This window comes from Pipistrellus hanaki (genome assembly GCF_964339955.1).
Source record: "Pipistrellus hanaki genome assembly, chromosome: 4".
Taxonomy (NCBI): domain Eukaryota; kingdom Metazoa; phylum Chordata; class Mammalia; order Chiroptera; family Vespertilionidae; genus Pipistrellus; species Pipistrellus hanaki.
The window spans coordinates 21,785,792-21,806,141 of record NC_140506.1 but is presented as its reverse complement, the minus strand read 5'-3'; the positions used below and the strand labels follow the sequence as shown (position 1 = coordinate 21,806,141).

Genomic DNA, 20,350 nt, shown 5'->3' with positions numbered 1-20,350 from the left:
GAACATTGAAATAATAAACCAAAAAGAAAGAGATGTTAAAAATTGATCTTCACACATTATGCCAGTGATGCCACGCTTGCCTACGATCTCAATGACAGAAAACCACATCCACACCCCAGAGGCCATCGAACCGTTCGGAATATTTTCCTTAACTGTGAGCTGCTGGATGCTGCCAGTTTGGGCACTACTATTTTTTTTTTTTTTTTCAAGCTGTGAGTAGCTTTAGGGATCTCAGCAGGGGTTGGATCTCAGCTCCACCTTGGCATGGTGCCCAATGTGGCCAGTCGCAGCTTCAAGGAAGTCACAGTGCGGGAGCCTTTCCTACAAGGGTACAGACAAACTGGGACACGATTCTAGGGTGCAAAGTCTGTGGCCTTGAGCGGCCAGCTGAATGTCACCCCCTCCCCATTGTAAAATGAGGATTTGTATTTTAACAAGTTTCTAGTTAACAATGCTGCCAGCCTCCGCCCTCTCCCTCCCCACCCACAAAGGTGGGTGACCATCACACAGATGACTGGAATTTCACTGCCCATCCCCGTCTCCCTTTTGCCTGCCTTCATTCCTCAAACTTGATATTCACCATATGGTTTTATCCTAAGCATGGCTGGGGCTCTTTGAAAGGAAAGTCTCATTGCTGCGTACTGTAGCCATGAAAAATAAATCACAGGGAGGCTCCTGGCAGGCCCTCCGTGGTTGTATTACACGTGCTCGGCCTAAGTGCTTGGAGCACGCTGCCATGTACAGGTGCAAAACCAGTCAGTGTCTGAGTGGAATTGGCAGCAGGTTTAGTCCCTCTCCTCTGTGGAACGAAGGGCTCGGTAACCTAGTTGACTAAGCAGCACTGGGCTTCTTTCATTTAAGGGGGTTCGTCAGTGCTTAAAAGTGATAAAATGGTGAGTCTTGGATTGTACACACAGAACTAAAAGTGTGTGTGTATGTATGTGTGTATATATATATATATATATATATATATATATATATATATATATAGTGCCCCCAAAAATGTATACACATACTTTGAATAATTATAAAGGCAGTATTTATTAAAATACATTTCATTTCCAAAATTGAGCTATCAGCTGCTAAAGTGTATCTACATTATTTTGGGACACCCTGCATAAATATTTTTTTTTCAGTAGTTCAGCATCTTTAAAAGGTCCCAAGGGCAGACTGTGACGTGCAGAAGATATCTGTGCCAGCTGCCCATCTCCTGGTTCTCTTGGTGCAAATAGGACCTCAAGGGAGTGGCCCACAAAGGACAGTGTTCAGGTGCAGGGGAGAGTCAGGGAAGAAGCCGGGTGCCCCCTCTCTGTGAGTGTTCTGCTCCCCGATGGAGCAGAAGCAGAGTGGGGGGAGGTGGCCTCCAAGGCACGGAGAAAGGGGAGTGCCAAGGCAGGATCAGTCTGGTGTCTCCACTGTGATTGTGGGTGTGAGATGTAAAGACCACCTAAAGTTCCCCAAGTAAAGTGTGTTGGGCAGAATGCACTGAAATTCCTTTGGAAAAACTACAATGATAAGTGTATAAAACCATATGTAATTAATTGGTAACTTAAAAAAAAAAGGTAATGACATTGGTGATGAGGGAGCTGGGTACTACCAGAAGTTTAAAGAACCTTCCTGGAGAGAACCTCTGACCAAACAATTCTAAGGGGCTCCAGATGGCAGAAAGGGAGCACCCTGCCCAGGGCTGGTTGGAGAATGAGGGATAATGAGAGTTTAGACTGAAAATGATACAAAGCAGAGGCCACGGAGCCACACAGTGGCCACAGTGAACCGAGAGCTCTCCCGACTGTGCCAGGCAGCACTGAAAGAGTAAACCATGAGGGCTCGAGGCTGTGTAAGGAAGAGCTACACACCTTGAAGAGTCCTAGTTTGATTAAAAATTTAAGACCTATCTATACAACTTTGCGTGAACGAGTATGGTGTTACATTCCACTTTCAACCAAAAATCACTCAGTCTCCGTTTAAATTCACAAACAATACTTTTCAAACACTCTATCAAGAGTAGCCATAAAATCCTTGTATATATTATTAATCATCCTACCAATTGATATACTCACTGAACTTAACACCTAGTTGCTCTCTTTAGTGTGTTTCCAGTTTCAACGTTTTTTCTTTAAGTGAAAAGCCTTATCCTCATAGATCTTTCTGAAAGATTCTGACATAAAAATAAAGAAAGAAAAAGAAGGCAACCACGGTCCTTTGCCCGCCTGGTCCCTATCACACTATCTCAGGCTTCTATCCCTGACCCCAGCACTCCATCTCCAGCAGAGCCACCAGGAAACCATGGGCACTTACAGCTCCCTGGATGGAGGACGGGCCAGTTCCTTCGTCCTCTTCCCTGTCTGGCTCCTGGTCTTCGTTGTCAGTCCAAGAGGATACGTCCTCTACCGAGCTAGTCAGATCAGGCAAACTCTTAGACGTTAACCTCAAGAGGTCCTCGGCAGAGGTTTCCTACGGGAACACAAAGGTCCATGAATTACACAATGGCATCAGCGGTCAATGTTCAGGTCAAGGTCAAAGAAAACCAGCAGAGTTTGCCAGGGGTGGTCACATGCTTCCAACCTGAACACTACATGGAACGTAGGTTCCACACTTCCAGGTTTGCAAGATTACCTCAAATGTCAGGGGTGTGCACCCAATTTCAACCCAAATTATTTCCCCCCCTGAGGAATCTGTGTTTCTTAGATGAATGTTTCTATGGTTAATCTAGGATCCTTGAACTTGTGATCTTCTGATGCCCTCCCCTGTCTTGCTCTCAGGATACAGTTTAAATCCCTCATTGAGAGGATAACATCTTAGAGATCTGGCCTCTGCCCAGCTCTCCAAACTCATCTCCCACCATCTTTCCTTCCATTCCAGCCACATTGACTTCCAAACCCCCAGGTTGCCTCTGGCCCTATTATTGCTTTTTACAAGCAGCCCTCTCAGCCTAGACCAGTGATTGGCAAATTCAATAGTCAACAGAGCCAAATATCAACAGTACAACAATTGAAATTTCTTTTGAGAGCCAAATTTTTCAAACTTAAACTTCTTCTAATGCCATTTCTTCAAAATAATCTCGCCCAGGCCGTGATATTTTGTGGAAGAGCCACACTCAAAGGGCCAAAGAGCCGCACGTGGCTCATGAGTTGCAGTTTGACAACCACCCATCCTCATGACTAAGCCTCATGACTAAGGCTTACTTGGGCGAAGCGTGAGTACCCTTTCCTGCAGGCCTTCCTGGATCCCATCAGGAGGCCTTCCACTTCCCTTTTTCCCCTCTAATGTCCTTTACTGTTTCTGTTATTGCCTTGCAATGCATGACCTATCTATCTCCCCTACTTGTCCAAGAGTTTCCCAAACTGAACACCATTTCTGCTCATCACTGTGGCCCCAGGCCTAGCACAGAGTTTGAATATCCACTGTATCCTCCTCTCACTATGTTCATGAGATCATATTGTTTATTGAATTACAATGCCAAAGTGGAGATAGATGATGTCTTTGCAATAAATGTAGCCCTTGAACAACTTTTTAAGGTCAATGAAAATGCATGGAACCAGACTCCATTAAGGTCAGACCTATAAGGGGGCTTAACTGCCCACTATTATCTTGCTTTTGAGTCTCAGTTCTATTCACCCTTTGAAGTTGAATGGGAAAAACTTTCCCAACTTTGGGGGGTTTGCTGGTCTCTAGTTTTTAGAGAGTTCTTGTCAGTATTTTCTAAGAAGAAAGAATAGGTAAATTTTTAAAAACTCCTCCCTCCCTAATCACATTTTATAAAACTCTGATGAATTTTGAATATATGAGAGGGTTTAAACATTCCCTAAATATGAATCTGTGGATTCAGTAAATTAACCTCATGGAATACTCCTTCAGTGCAGGGAATTTTCTTTTTCTGTTCCTTTTCTTTCACTACAGTCTTGCTCACAGTCCAGGTGTAGGGAGGAGTTTGTTTTTTAATTGATTTTTAATTGTTTGATTTTTATAATTGATTTTAATTGCTTTTTAATTGATTTTTAGAGAGGGCGATAGAAACATTGATGAGAGAGAAACATCATTGGTTGGCTGCCTCCTACATCCTCCCCAACGCCCCACCACAGTGGATAGTGCTTGGGGAGGTCTCCAAGTTCACATCACCATTGGAAATATTCAAAAAGCACAAAATTACCTACCTTGCTGGCCACGACCAGCTGAACCATTCCAGTGGCTGAACGAAGGATGGCCACAGCTTCCTCGTGGGACAGCCCGACCAGTAAGTGACCATTGATGACCAGCAGCTCATCTCCTAAGGACAGTCTGCCATCCCTGAGGAAACAGAGATGGGAGAAAACTCCCTTATCAAGACTTCCTAGGCCTGAGAAGGGACATTGTACTGGAGCCAGGAGGGTGGTGACAGAAAACAGTTAAAACCAGGCTAAAGAGAAGGCAGGGGCAACTAGAAGTATTGGGTAGGGACTCAAACCCAAGTCTGCTTCTCTCCAATCTGTGGATCTTTGTTCCATTGTTTCCTTTCAACAAATCAGCCAACTTCCTTCCATTCTTCCCTCCCTCACCAGTTTCTTTCCATCCTCTAGGACTCGCATCATACTCTTTTCTACGAATTCAGGCTTTAAAAGGAGGAGGACAAGGGGCACCTGAGACTTCCAACTGCCTCTGCATATGTCCTTCAAACACTCCTAAGGTGGAAAATGCCAAGGACCCCACTAGTTGCTTAGAATGGAGAGAGAAGGGGAAGAGAGCAAGCATAACACCAACCACAGAGGACACACACCTGGACCCTCAGGGAGGTGAGTGGTGAGCCACTGTGGAGGACGGGGATTCTGGAATTAAGAAGAATACAATTGTTTTGGCCAGTGTCCCCGGGATGGCTTAACCACAGCGCCACTGAGATCATCCCTGTTCCCATCCCTTTGTTTCCCTCTTTCATCCCATCTTGCTCTCCTGTTATTGACCAGAATGCCCACGTGTGAACTATACACCCCAGAGGCAGATAGTGACACATACATAACTCCTGGATAAGGGTGAAAAGAAATGAGAAACCCACTATAAACAGCTCACAGGGAAAATAGACAAGAACCGCTCTATGTAAGCTTATCTCTGGGCACAGGAATTTCCTAATTGCCAACTTTCCAAAGACAGACTAGAACCTAAGACCTAGGATTAGTGGGGAAATGACTACCCAATGGGAGTTACTTAAAGCATACATCATTTGGGAAGTTTAATGATGCTCTCCTGGATAAAAATGAGCTTCATTCTTCAATAAATACTGTCACATAGATAAAAGATAAGTGTAGTTAATCTTATCTCTACTTTAGTCACTAGCCTACTTTCTAGTTAGAGGACTAGTTAGCAGGAAACAGTTAGTCTGTACCCTGGTTCTCTGGTTAGTTTTCCATTCTTTAGACTAAATAACCTTCAGCTCCTCAACTCCACCTCAAGAGATCTACTTGTGAGTGCCTTCTTGACCTTGGGCAGGCCAGTACTGCTTGGATTTGCCATATCTCCCTCATTATCGGGGTACTTGGCCCAACCAATACAAATTCCAGGACACTACATTCTCCTTCTTACCAGTGAAATTCTATTTGTCTACTGTATACATGTGGGCATAAAACATGCACATATCCCACCGTGCCTTGCAAACAGCAGATGCCCTATGTACAGCAGGTCCTTGAATAACATTTCATTAAACACCGATTCATTGAAATGTTTACGAGGTGTTATAAGAACTTACCACTTGTTTATATCAGCTAGCCTATGGTAAAACTGGCTTTTGTACATTGTTCTGCTTAAAGTTGCAGCACCTGTTGATGTTAAGTGAGGATTTACTGAACAGGGTAGCAATTAGCCAGCATGGCCAAGGGCATGCCTTAAATTTTGGGACCGCTACATCCCTGTAATTCCAACAGGATTTCTTTGTGTGTGTTTTTTTGTAGACCTCTGCCTAAGCACTGTCTCTCTTCCTATTTCAGATAATTGTTCAGATTGGAAAAGTTTAGAGGTATGAATTTTTTCAGGTCACAAGGAGAAAGGTTCACATTTACTTTCCCCCCTTCACATTTGCAAGAAAGAGATAAGAGTGTATAAGTGTGCATAGAATCCTGACACCACACGTAAACTGTGGTCATATTTAAAACCAATCACTTTCCCAAGTCATTAGTCACTGTCTTCTAGAAATTAGGATGTCAGGATGTGGTATTCTGTTATCTGTACAGTCTTGATAAGAAACCACATATGACTGGCATCTAAAAGTTAGGATAAGTAACATTTGCTTGAAACTCCAAGTGGACTAGAAAGAAATCACATTTCTCCTTGATGGTTTGGGGAAACCTACAATATCCCCAGCAATTAGCCACTTCCTATGCTCAGAGATAGGTTTAAATAAAACCACTCAGGCCTGGTGTCCCTCTGTGCTCCAGCATAACCCTTGTGAATTGTAATGGCTAGTGCTTTGACCAAGTGGAAGACCCAGGGCCCAGGGGCAGGGAAGGGAGAGGATAAGAAGAAAGAGAAAGAAAGAGAGAGTTAACTAGTCACCTGTGAGCGGCACCTCCTTCCTTCACTTGAGTGACAACGATAGCGTGAGGTGAGCGCTTTGATCCTCGGCCTCCACTAACCTGAATTCCCAGCCCATCTGATTCTTTAAGCAGTTCCAGCTTCCATATCCGGCCAACTTCCTCCTTGGAAGAAAAAGTGAGCACACCATGAAGTACACAGACAGATGCACAGCACTGACGCAGGAGAGAGGAGGTGTTGGGTCAGGTCTAATACTCATCACTTTTCAACAGACATCGCTGGTGACCACTGGAGACAAAATGCTTTGGATCAGAACAAGTCTCGCTGACAGTGCTGTCCAATAGAATGTTCTCCGATGATGGGAATGGCCTATGTTTGCACCATCCAACATGGAGTCCCAGCCACAGGTGGCTATTCAGTGCTTGAAATGTGAGAGGCAACTGACACAATAAATTTTAAACTTCATTTAATTGAAATAGCCACCTATTTAATGGCTAGCGGCAATGATACTAGACAGTACAGCAAGACTGATGATTCAATTCCCTGAGCAGGATTCTGTTAAGTGAAGCTGCTTGTGCCCGAAACCCAGATAGCACTGTGCACACAGCTAGTAATTAATAAGGGAAGATGAAAGGGAGACAAGCTAGGTCCTGGCGCCAGGAGACTTCGCTACAGTGAGCCCAGCTCTGAAGCTTAGTACTTCTGAAAGTCACCTGATGCCTAAAAACATCAGTTTCCTTGCCTCTAAAGAAGGGATAATTATTAATATTTCAGGTTTATTATTAAGGTTAAATGAGATATTTATGGAAATAGGCGGCAATGTTCTCAACATCTAGTTCCCCATTCTAGGTAGGTAATAAATGCTGATAGGTAATCAAATATTACCTATAGTTGTAGAATCTGCATATGTGTTAAAAATATCACATTAAATTGAACCTAAAACTTCCTTAGAACATATAAATGATATCTTTGGTAGGAGAAACCAAAACAGTACATTAGTTGATGAATTTGTTATCGACTTCTACAGACATTTGGTATATACACTCTTTCAATACATTAAAAAATTCAACTCACATTTAACCTCTTAAAAAAAATGAATAAATGTCTCTAAGTCCTCTGGACTACCCTTCTCTCTTCCCCATTCAGAAACAGCCTCCCTGGCTCTCAAGGTCTCACTTAGCTCCACTGATTCAAAAAACACCTTTGAGAATCACTTAGCCTTTCTGATTCAGTTCATTTCCCATAGACTCCCCATTTCACTCCAAGGACACGAACATATTCCCACTGCTAAGTGTTTGAATTCCCTCAGCTACTTAGCTATTCCGAGAAAAGAAAGCAAAACCTGCCCAAGTGGTTTATTCTGAGTCTTATTTGGGCTCACACCTACAATTCTTTTTTAGCTCTAGACACATGGGTATGGGTCCCATTGCATTCTTCATCTGCTTTCTTCATCCATCATGAAGGTCCAATGGAACAATCAGTAAGGTCTCCTATGGACAAAGCTATCATCCTCCTAGAAATAGGCACTCTGCCCATTCAAGCTGCTGGCAAAAGAGAAGGAATGTGAAGCATTTAGAAAATCTGAAATACATACTGTCAGAAACTCAAATGAAACTTTATGCAATAGTAAAAAAAAACAGATGTTGAACGGTCACTGATGTGCAGCAATAGGAATGTCTGGGGAAATTATTACCAGACAGAGACCTGTTGGATCCTAACTTTTTCTAGTGCTGCTCAGTGGGGCTCCATTACCCCAGCAACATGCAGTGGGTGCCAACTGTCTCCTTCATCCGCTCACCACAGACACACGAAGCCTGTCTGGCCAAATGTAACTTCAGAAGTCACTGGCTTACCACAGCAGTTCATGAACTTGTCAACAATCTCTATATCATCCCATCGGCTCACTTAGGATTCCACAGTTTTTGGTTTGTTGCCTCTGACCTCTGGAACACCTTTCTCTCTTCCCCATTCAGAAGCAGCCTCCCTGGCCCTCAACGTCTCACTTAGCTCCACTGATTCAAGAAACATCCTTGAAAATCAGTGCTACCAGAAGGATGGCCTATCAGATGGATAGCCCCAGAGGGAACAAATTCAGGGACAAACTGGTTCTCTGTTGTCCTAGCTCGCTGGGCATCCCATACCAGCACATAGGGTCAGCCTGTGGCTGCCTCCCTGGGCCTCATGACACAGTTGAGAAACTAGAGCAGACAGTGGCCTGACTTGCTTTTTCCTTGGAAGATATGCCAATGGCTCCCGGAGTCTTAAAGATGTGGGCCAGTGCTTTGCACTCTCTGTAGGAAAAGCCATAGAACTCTTTCCCAAGAGCCACAGGGACCACTATTAGAGTCTAGAAATATGAAAACTCATTTGGTTTTAGCTCAAATTAGTAAAAGCCTATCCATCCCCACTACTAGTTATACTACCATTTCCCCTGCCCTACTGTTCTTTTGTTAACGTGTTTAAGAACACGTTAGGTATGCCTCATAGATGGTGTGACAATACTAGATTTTTAAATCCTTTCAGAAATAGGACTTGTGATAAGAAACATGCAAAACTATGATAACTGGGAAAGAACAATAGCCTAATGTATCCTTGACAGAAAGTTAAACACAATTTTTGTCAAACGTGCCCACACATTCACTTCACACCCCCACTCCATATTCCTGCCCCTGACCAAAGCAAAATAAAATACATGTCTAATAAAAATGGCTTCAGAGGGCAGAAAAAACAGTTTGTGACATAGTCTCAAGATATAGTTAAAAGCAAAATAAAATACATGTCTAATAAAAATGGCTTCAGAGGGCAGGAAAAAGTTTGTAACATAGTCTCCAGATATATTAGTCAAGAAACACACCATCCCTCACCCTTTTATCCAATACATATTTTATTTATTTTTAATTATTTTTTTAATTAAAAATGTTTTTACTGATTTCAGAGAGGAAAGGAGAGGGAGAGAAAGATAGAAGCATCAATGATGGAGAGAGAATCATTGATCGGCTGCCTCCTGCAGGCCCTCCACTGGGCATCGAGCCTGCAACTTGGGTATGTAGCCTTGACCAGAATCAAACCCAGGACCCTTCAATCCACAGATTGACACTCTAGCTACTGAGCCAAAGTGGCTAGGGCTATTTTGTTTTTTCAATAATCGAAAGTAGGAATTCTAAGGAGAGAGGTCACAGAAAGCAATGCAAGTTTCCTTGCCTTGGAATTTCTTGGTCATCTAATCAGGAGTTCAAAGGAAGGCACAGACAGGAAGAGGCAGATGTTATCAGTCTCAATTGTACAACTGTCAGTATGGCATTAAATTTATCTGCATATAGCTGAATGCAGTGCTCAGTTAAAAATAAAGTCAGTGTTTGAAGTTTTTTGGCCAAAGCTGGTATTGGCCAAACACCAACTGGCCAAATTAAATATGATAATATTAAGTATCATTAATATTATTACTGCCTCCTTACAGTTCCTCTTGCATATCTTATACATACTTCAGTATGGTCAAAACAGGTTTCTCGCCCCCGCCCCCCAACTCTAGACTTTCCTATCTCAATGAAAAAAATACTATCATTTACTCAAGATAAACAGGATACACAACCCAAAAGCCCACGAGTTATCTTTGATTCCTACTTCTACTGCCTAACCCAAACCATGAGCAAGATCTTCAAGCTCTACTTGCAAAATAAACCCACATCCATCTCCTTCTGCCCCTCTTCCCTGCTACCATCCTGTCAAAGCCAGAGCATCTTTACCTTGGGTTATCACAATAGTCTCCAGCCTGGTCTTTCTTTTTAATTCTTCACCTCCTACAACCCAACTACTCTTTGTTATACAAGTAGAGTGAACTTCAAAAAACAAAACAAAACTCATGATGCTCTCATCTTAAACCTTTCAACAGCTCCCTTAGAATGAGGCTAGCTTTTGATGATGGCATACACCACTCTTTGTAATCTAGCCCTGCCCACATCTCCCAAGTCACTCCTAGTGCTCTCCCTGTCACTCACTGTGCTTCAGTTTTTCTGCTCCTGGAACATTATCATCCTTGTCTTAGGGCAGTTGCATGTGCTGGCTGCTCCCAGATTTCCAGGGCTACCTTATCTTGACACTCTTCAGCTCAAACATTGCCTCTTGACTGAGGTCTTTGCTAATATCCAGTATCAGTTAGCCCCCGACCCATGACACTGCCCAGCCACCACCTTTCACTTCATCCTGTTTTATTTCATTTATAGAACTCGTCACCATCTAACGCTCTCATTTGTTTATTTGCTTACTTATTGCTTGTGGCTCCTTCCATGTGATAAATGCCAAGATAACCTTGTCTCTCATTTACCAATGGGTTCTTTATAACAGCTCGAACAGTACCTCACACATCACAACATGCATAAGTGCCATGAAATGAACAGTTCTAAGATGTTTACCCACAAATCTTACAGTTCTTCAGAAGTTATTGAGACTGACATTAAGAGGCTGGCTCAGATGCGAGACCTGCGTGTTTGCCAATGTTCAGCGTGTGAACACTGATCCAGTTGTAGACACAATTGAGTTCTGAAACAGATCCCGTCTAGACAGATGGCTCAGGCTGCGGTTCCCTTCACGCGAGCTTAAAGGGCAACAAGACTTTGTCAGTCTGATGAGAAAAAGCCAAACCACAAAATTGGACGCTATGGACTCCTGCATGGATGCCACCAGAGGGCTACTTTTCCTATTAAGCGCCAAGGACTGTGCGAGCATACACGTGCACCGCTTCATGGAGGCAAACAAGGGGGTTTGTTTACCATACAGGTTGGCACATTAAAGGGAGCTGTCTCGGCCACATTTAAATGACCCTCATCTTCTTCTGGGACCAAAAATACATTTTTACAACAGCATCTTTGCCCCAAATGTGAGAAGACACATCACCCAACTAGAATTTCACTGCAGTAAATACTCTGGCTCTGATTATAATGATATTCTGAGACTGCTTGCTTCTCCCTTCTTATTTAGAATAACCTGTAAGCTATGAAGAAATGTGTGATCATAATGTCAAAGTTGCCATCTCTTAGTCATCAGACCAAAAGGCTGAGGCGAGATGGTGGAAGCTCAGAGAAAGGACACAGCAGCTGGAGAGCTGGGTTGGAACTCGGGTCCATCTCTCAGGCCTGGTGCTCTTGGGTGCCTTTATTAACTTATAGCTACAGAGCCTACAGGTGCAAGGCACCGAGTTAGGAGAGAGAAACAAATAAGGTCTTTGCCCTTACAGACTATTGGGAACACACAGCCAAATGGTGTGGAATCCATGGGATTCATGCATTGGTGAAGATAAGCAGGGACTAGTGCAGGAGCCCAGAGAGGAAATGTCTGAAGATGGGGCAGGTTATGGAGCCTCCTTGAGAGGGTGTTATTGTGCTTGGTTTCCAGGAAAGTTAGAAGCTAAGCTACAATGAGGAAGGGAAAAGACAGTATAGTGAGAGCAGCATCTGCAAAGGCTCAGAGATAAGAGTGAGCATGGCCTTTTGGAAAAATCAAAACAAAACAGCCATAACTCATCCAGCCCAAATCAAGGAGGCAGAAAGTTAAGGAGGGATCAGATAATGCTGGGCCTCACGCACTATGCAAGCCAAGTTGCTTGGCTATTACCCCAAAGGCAAGTGGACCTGTCAGAAGTGTTTAAGCGGCAGCGTATGCGGGCATGCCCATGCATGTGCAATGAGATGTACCCTCTGGTTGCAGTGGGGACAGCGGATGATGCAGTGAGAAGGGTAGGAGACTACTGTGACCACCCAGAGGCTACTGTGACACGAAAGCAGCCTGGCCCCAACCTAAGGTTGTGGGAGTGGAGGAAAGAGAAGTGGGGTGAGCAGGAAGATCTTAAAAGAAGCAGGAGTTGACAGGACTTGCTGATTGACTGGACAATGTGTCAGAGACAGAGGGCAGAATTTCAGCTGACTCCAGGACACCACTGTCCCCGGCTTGGGATAAAGGCATTTCCCAGGACATGGGACTGTCATTGCAAAACCAGGGAAAGTTCTGGGCAAACCAGGATGAGTGGTCACTACTTGAGGCAGGTTTCTGGTTTGGCAGCTTTTGGGTGGTGAGACCTGGAATGCTGGAGCAGATCTAGTGGTGTGGGAAAGGGATGCATTGAGGTTTAGGCATGATGTGAAATAATCAAGATGGAGACATCCTGCAGGCAATTGGCAAAAACTCGAGATTCAGGAGAGAGGTGAAGGTGCGGACACGGACTTAGGAGACATTACCATGTAGGAGGACATAAGTTCATTCGGTTACCTCGGGGAAGTTCCTAGAAGAGGATCATCCTGATGCTGCGTTTTCTAGCTGCAAACATCAGGGACCACCTGAGAGACGTCAATCTCCTGAGTTTCCCATCCTGCCCTGAAGATTAAGACCTTACTGAAGTCTCTGCTAAAGGCCTAAGGAAGGTCTGGTGCTCTATAGGGCAGGTTACAAGACAAAAATCTCCAGGAACACATGCGCCAGCAGTGAATAACTCACCTGCCTGGCAAACGGTAGGATTGTTTTTGTTAAGGAACTACCTTTGGTTGTATTCATTTTCATCATGCAGCATTGCAAAAATACTACACATATGTCTAAACAGGCTTGCAAAAACTGTCACCTCAGATGAGTAATGCTCTCTAGTAGATGGAATAAGTAACTGAACACATCTCTAAAACGGTTTATCTATGTCCTAGGAGATTCTTATGTTTCAGATGATGGGCCCAACTTTTGTATTTTTAAAAACGAATCTGGCCGCATCCCTATCATTATGTGTTAATATTTTATAGAACCATATAAAATATGTGTTTTTTTAAAAGAAGGTATTTGTTAGAGAAAGTATTTTCCTACAGCTCTGGGATACAGGATATAAAAGCACATAAAAATTAGTAACAAATAACAGACTAAGAAAAAGGAGCACCTGACACTTAAAAATGGTCTCATGATCACTATAAGCCTTCTCTGTAATTTATTAAGTCTTTTTAGATATATTAAATCATTAATAAAGCAGAAATGGAACAGTACTGACATGTTTAATCGCCATTATTCAAATGGATGGAATTTTCCCCCTGAAAGGCTTATGAGGTAAATAGCTAATATTTGTTTTTCTGGAAATTCCATTTTAGCACAACCCTGGGCTCATTCTGGAGCAAAAAATAAAAATCCATCTAGCCCAAGGACTTAAGTAACCTTCTGTGAAGATCTACTGGTTCCAATTTGGGTACCATCTGAATGTAGGGGAAGAGGGGAAGCTTCTTCTATCAATTGTTGATAAACGCATCTAATGATGACAATTTTGGGGTTGAAAAGGGTGCTAAAATATTCGTGTCTAAGAATATTCTGACTTTCCAAGACCAAGAGTCAGTAATAAAGTCTATAGATTATGGACAGGGATGAAGAATGCAAATTCCAGCTGGCAACTCTCTTCTTTCTATAGGCACATGGCAAAAACAAAACAAAACAAACAAAAAAACCCAAAGGCAATAGGTCAAGTTTGTTTTTTCCCCCGCCATTTTCTTTATATTTTCTTGGATATATGATCTTGAGTGCAAAAGTCAGGTAGGTACTCTGATAGTTGTAGTCTTCAGGTAGTCTAATGTAGAAGTTCAATTTTATGTTATTTGCCTTTAATTAAGATGAGCAGAGGCCCGACTAGAGTGGCTCAGTGGTTGAGTGTTGACTTATAAACCAAAAGGTCACGGTTTAATTCAAGGTGAGGGCACATGCCTGGTTTGCAGGCTTGGCACCCAGTTTGGGAAGCAGCCGATCGATGATTCCTGTTCATCATCATTGATGTTTCTACCTCTCCCTTTCCCTTCCTCTCTCTGAAATCAACAAAATATATATATATATATATATATATATATATATATATATATATTTTTTTTTTTTTTTTTTTTTTTAAATATATTTTATTGATTTTGTACAGAGAGGAAAGGAGAGAGATAGTTAGAAACATCGATGAGAGAGAGTCATCGATCAGCTGCCTCTTGCACACCCCCTACTGGGGATTTGCCCGCAACCAAGGTACATGCCCTTGACCGGAATCGAACCCGGGACCTTTCAGTCCACAGGCCGACGCTCTATCCATTGAGCGAAACCGGTCTGACGAAATATATATATTTTTAAAAGATGAGTAGATGATGGTACTTTCTTAAAAGTTTGGTGTTTTTCTTTCTTTTAAGAGCATTTCAAATTATTTTCTCTTATCCTACAACAAATGAAAGCCTGTTCTTGTATGTGAGAGTCAACCTTAAATTTTAGCTACCTTAAACCTTCAAAATGATTAAAGATGTCAATACTCTCTAACTTATTTTTTTCATCTCAGGCTTTCTACAATATTTACAACCTAATCATCGGGGGGAGATCCTATCAAGATATAGTATACATTGACAAGGAATACACAGATTGTTCCAAAAACGTGTATACACACTTTAACTGCTAATGGCTCATTTCCTTTGTTTTGGCCAGACTAAGTTTTTATTTTTATTTTTATTTTAGTATGATGATTATTATTTTTTTGTAGTTTTTTTATTTTTTATTTTAATTTCTTTATTGATTAAGGTATCACATATTTATCCTCAACCCCCCATTCCAATCCCCCACACACACTCATGCCCCCACCCCCCTATTGTCCTCAACCACTGGTTAGGCTCATATGTATGTACATAAGTCCTTTGGTTGATCTCTCTCTTTTATCCCCACCCTGCCTTTGAGGTCCAACAGTCTGACCCATGGCTCCTTATCTCTGGGTCTGTTCTTGTTCATTAGTCTATGTTGTTCACCATTTCCCCTCAGACTAAGTTTTGAACAAAGGGAATCCATCCTAAATTCTACTAGAAGTTTGAAAATGCAGGGTCCCAGGTTTGATTCCAGTCAAGGGCACATGCCTGGGTTGCAGGCTCAATCACCAGAAGGGAGTGTACAGGAGGCAGCCGATCAATGATTCTCTATCATCATTGATGTTTCTATCTTTCTCTCCCTTCCTCTCTAAAATCAATAAAAACATTGAAAAAAAAAAAATTCATAGGAGTATCTGCCAAGAGGATTCTTGGAAAGAGCATGCTTAGCCTACAGAAATGGAAATTAACGAGAGAAAGCTGGATGAAACAGGGGAGACCATTTGAGGCTAGAAGCATGCCTCAGATGTGTTTCAGAATATACCACATCTGCTTTACCTTTAGGTAGTAAGACCAGCCCTGACTATCACAGCTGGATATCATAGTATCAGAGATGTTTACGAAGTTCCTAAACTTCGCTGGAATTTCAGCAGTGTAATAACATAATCCCATGAAAATGTCACTGGTTTTGAAGTGTTAAAAATAAAAGGAGATGCTTCCCTGCATGCTGGACATCCTTCCTGTGTAATATCGAGGCTTGGATATTTATGCTATCAACTGCCACCAGGAATTTTTGGCCTCGCAGTGGCAATTCTCCTGGTGACAGCAGTGATAAATAATGATGCAGTTCAAGTACTTCATCTGGGCCTCATATGACTCAAATTATTCCACAGAAGGCTTGCATTTTCCACTTAGGATCACTCGACTCACTCTCTACTTAAGTGGGATGAAATGACTTGGACTTTTTGGTTGTTATTGCTATGTCCTCTGATCATTTATCTTAATAAGTGGGTTGGCTTAGAGATGCAAGTTCACCTGAGACATATTTTCTAAGCTTTAAAAAGAGCAACTTCTAAAAAAACTAAAAAAACAAACAAACACATTACTTTTACAATTCAGGTTCTGCAATCCAACCAAACCTTACCTTCGCCAGGCAGTCGCTTGATTGGAAGTCTGTCTTCCCTGATTTTGAGAAGTGGCATTTATCATTGCTTGTGGACAGAGGAGTCTCTGTCTTTGGAACTCTAGGCTCCGTCCCTCTGTCCACTTCTGACCCGTCTAGATGGGATGCAGCCACTTCCTTGAGAGAGTCTGGGCCATTTTCTAGCTCAAAGGCATGGCCATTTCCAAGTTCTGGGTCTGGGCCATTGTTCAGCTCAGAGACATGGCCATTATCCAGCTCACACCCAGTGCCGCTCTTGGATTCTTCAGTGGCCTTGTGGGTAGAAGGCCTGGAAATGACTCCAAACTTCCTTGTTCTCTTCCCCTTTTTCACGCTTCGGTCACCCAGCTCCAAGGTCGGTGTCTCTCCTGGCTCCGGGCTGTTGCCACTGTTGCCATTGTAAGGAGAATGGACCTTGTGCTTGAAGCGGCGCAGCATGATCAGGTAGAGGAAGCCGCCATTCCAGCACTGCTCAGCCAGGTAACTGCAGCAAACACAGACAAAGGAGTGGTTAGGAGCCTCCAAGCGGTCTCTCCACAATGCAGCAGTGGGCACGCTCAGTGCCCCCGCACAGGACCCATGCGATAAAGCAGATTGAGACTTAACACTCGTTTCATCCTTTTGATCTATATAATCGTGGATGCTAAAAAAGACTCCAAAACAAAGCAGAAAAACCAAGTGAACTAGAACTTCCTAATGAAAGTACCCTAGGATAGGTAATCAGAGAAGGATGCTCCTATTAACAGAGCCAATCCTAACACACCATTAAATTAAAGAGAAATCCCCCACTCAGCAACTTCTTGTATCGGAATTATCCTCGCTGCCCACTCATACGGTTCCGATGTAGTAACACTGCAAGCTCCCAGGGTAAAATAGATTGGGGGAAATGTAAAAGCTCTGCTCTTACGATCAAAAAAATCAACTGCACAACAACAGGAACCTCTGCCTCCCAGCAGTTAAAGGAAAAAGAAGGTGGGGGGTGGAGTGGTGTTGGCTGGTATTGAGATGCAACTGGCAGTAAGCACTGGCATGTGTGTCCCGCATTAAAGGGATGTCAAGCTCGTTTCTCGGTAACGTTCTGCTCTGGATTGTCCACAGCATACGTGGGCCATCGCTCCCAGTCTGGGCATCGCATGAAAAGGAACACTGACAAAGTGGAAAGCACAGACCCAGTGACCAGGACAAAAAGGCTGTGCCAAACAGTGTGAACCAGAAACAGTGGGAGGAAAGAGAAAGCCTTAGCTTGAAGAAAAGAAGGGCCAGCTCAGTTGTTCTTTTCATGTATTTCAGGGCTGCCAAACACAGAGAAGCAGGAAATAATAGAAATGAGACGATGCACATGAAGCCCGACACACACTAGTACTCCATTTCTTAAAGGATAACAAGAAAACAGAACATCAGGCGGATGAGTAATTAGAGGTGATCACACCAAGTCATTAAAGCTTCAGCAAAGAAAATACTTGCTCAAAGTCAGGAAATCAGGCTGGGCTGGACCCTCCACCCGTGCCATCCAAGATAAGGAAGCATGAACCCCAGATGAACCCAGGGACATGCCTTTGCCACTGGAACCTTGCCACATTCTACACATCACCAGTTCTCAAGCAAACAATGTCAACAGCCACGTCCTTAACAAGTCAGACCTGCTGCTGGCCTTCATGCGCCCACCAAGGAAAGGCCTTCATCTTCAATCAGGGAAGAACAGAACTTTCCTGAGTATACCAGCCTAGCTAAACGCCCTCTAGGCCTGAAACCAACCCTGCGAGCTGAGCAGTTTTTGCATGGGAAGGGGAGATGACCAACTATGTTTAAATTGCAAAATTCTGGGCCAGAGGCATATATTCCCCATACCTAATGCAATGACAGTGACTAACTGACGAAAAGCATAATTCTGAATTTGCCATGGAGTAAAGTGAACAAAACAGAAGGGCCTTTACACATCAACCAAAGCTAATAAAAACTCTCTTTGATCCCAGGCCAGTGGTCGGCAAACTCATTAGTCAACAGAGCCAGATATCAATAGTACAACGATAAAATTTCTTTTGAGAGCCAAATTTTTTAAACTTAAACTTCTAATGCCACTTCTTCTAAACAGACTCGCCCAGGCCATGGTATTTTGTGGAAGAGCCACACTCAAGGGGCCAAAGAGGAGCATGTGGCTCGCAAGTCACAGTTTGCCGACCACTGTCCTGGGCTATAAACCATGGAAATGAACTTACACATAAAACCCAGGTAGATAAAAGATATACAAGACTCAGATTGTTCTGGGAAATACTGTGGGAGGAAGAGGTATAAAGACCAATCTACTGGAGTATAGTAATGAAAATGAAACCTGGTTTTCAGCATAAATTTTCTACAGTGTTTAGATTTTTATTTCCTTGAAATGTTGTGGTCTCTTTTCTTACAATAGAAAAATTCTTATAAAAGTATAAAATCCTAACAGTGGTTGGCCAGGTTGTAAGGGTTTCTTTGAGCAAACCACTATTATGAATACAATGCAGACACTCAGATGTTATGGAAAAACAGGTGTTGTGTAGTAGTAAAAACAGGACCAGGATGAGCATTAGATGCCCAAAGTTCTGCCTTTCGCCCAACCGTGTAAAACAACAGTAATTTCCCCCAATTTTTATCAACTGGGGAATATATACACAAAATGTGGATCCACATAATGGAATATTATTTGGTGATAAAAAGTAAGAAGTATATGCTACAACTTAGGTGAAGCTTGGAAACATGCTAAGTGAAAGATGCCAGACCACCTATGTGGTTCCACTAATTGCCCATGTTCAGAATAGGCAAATTCATTAAGATGAAAAGTAGATTAGTGGTTTCCAGAAATTAGAGGAAGGGGAAAACTGGGACTGACTGCTAATAGGCACAGGGTTGTTTTTTTTGTTTGTTTGTTTTGTTTTGTTTTGTTTTTTTTGGGGGGGGGAGATGATGGGAATGTTCTCGAACTAGGTAATGGTGAATTAGATATACCCTCTTAAAATACAGTGGAATTAGATATAGCTCCTTTAAAATGGCAAATTTTATGTTATTTAAATTATGTTTCAATTAAGAAAACAATAGCAAAAGAAACAATATTGGTCAAGTTTTGAGTCCACTTTTGAGTACCGTGGGTAAGCCCTAAGAACTGTTTACAGAAGAACCTGAGGCTCAGAAATATTGATTCACTTGCCCAAGTTCCCATGCTGTGAAGTGGGAGACCCAGGCCTGTCTGATCCCCAAGCCCATGCTATGTTTGCTGTGCAATTCTGCTTCTTCCATTGCTACCTTCCCAGGCGCTGCAGTCCCCTCAATTATAAAATGAGGTGCTACAATGGGTCATCTAAGTTACTTTCACGTTCTCACAACTGTGGATGCTACTGTCCCAGGAAGAGTTCTGGGGGTTAAAGAAGCAAGCCTCCCAACAATCCCGTACAATGCCAAGGACAAAACATCACCTTGGAAAAACAGAAATGTTCTTCTTACATCTGAGTTGTCTAGGCCTCTTGGACATTTACCAACAAACAGAGAGATTTCACTTGGGCGGGGGTGGGGTGGGTGGGTGTCAATTCCTTTAAAATTCTTTTTTGGGACTCTACCTTTTGTACCAAAATGCTGAGCAACTTGGTGGGTTGTACACAAGGACCTTCTTTTCAGCACCAAAAAGGCTGGTCCATTGACTCAAAAGCATCTTTCCCATCTCTACTCTCAGGAAAGCTCTACGAACCTTGGATGGTTCCATGACTGAGAGTATTTTATTCCTTCTGCAGAGTCTACACTCGGCAATGGTACAAAGCAAGAGGAGTTGATCTTTAGTTCAGCACCACCTCCCTGTCCTCTCCTGGCTTCCTAGCAATAAATAAGACCCTGACACCTTCAGGGAACTGTATGACAGGTTGTTTTATTTCTTCCTGGATGCAGAATTTTCTAAGGTCACCCCAAAGACAAAGTGTAGTGAATGAATTATGGACACTCTAGCAAGTTGGTCAGGAAGACTTTTAGGTAGAGAGTAATTTTCTTACAATTGTTTGAGAATCACCTTAAATGCAATGCCCCACATTGCCTATTTCCTAACATTTCCAGCACCTTCCTGGCTAATTCATAC

At 42.7% G+C, this 20,350-nt stretch overlaps 1 protein-coding gene across 8 annotated transcripts in view; it reads right to left on the bottom strand.

The window, feature by feature from the left end:
- The window catches only part of PDZD2 (PDZ domain containing 2), a 309,850-nt gene that overhangs the window by 61,324 nt on the left and 228,176 nt on the right, over nt 1-20,350 (bottom strand). For 6 of the 8 annotated variants that reach the window (XM_084882595.1, XM_084882596.1, XM_084882597.1 and 3 more), the window contains 4 exons: nt 16,243-16,744; nt 6,517-6,659; nt 4,155-4,287; nt 2,299-2,454 (listed from right to left, as the gene is read on the bottom strand). In XM_084882595.1, coding sequence (XP_084738721.1) covers nt 2,299-2,454; nt 4,155-4,287; nt 6,517-6,659; nt 16,243-16,744 — 934 coding nt within the window. Of the gene's footprint in view, nt 1-2,298; nt 2,455-4,154; nt 4,288-6,516; nt 6,660-16,242; nt 16,745-20,350 lie in introns of those variants that run through there. The other 2 variants (XM_084882601.1, XM_084882602.1) reach the window with 2 other exon arrangements.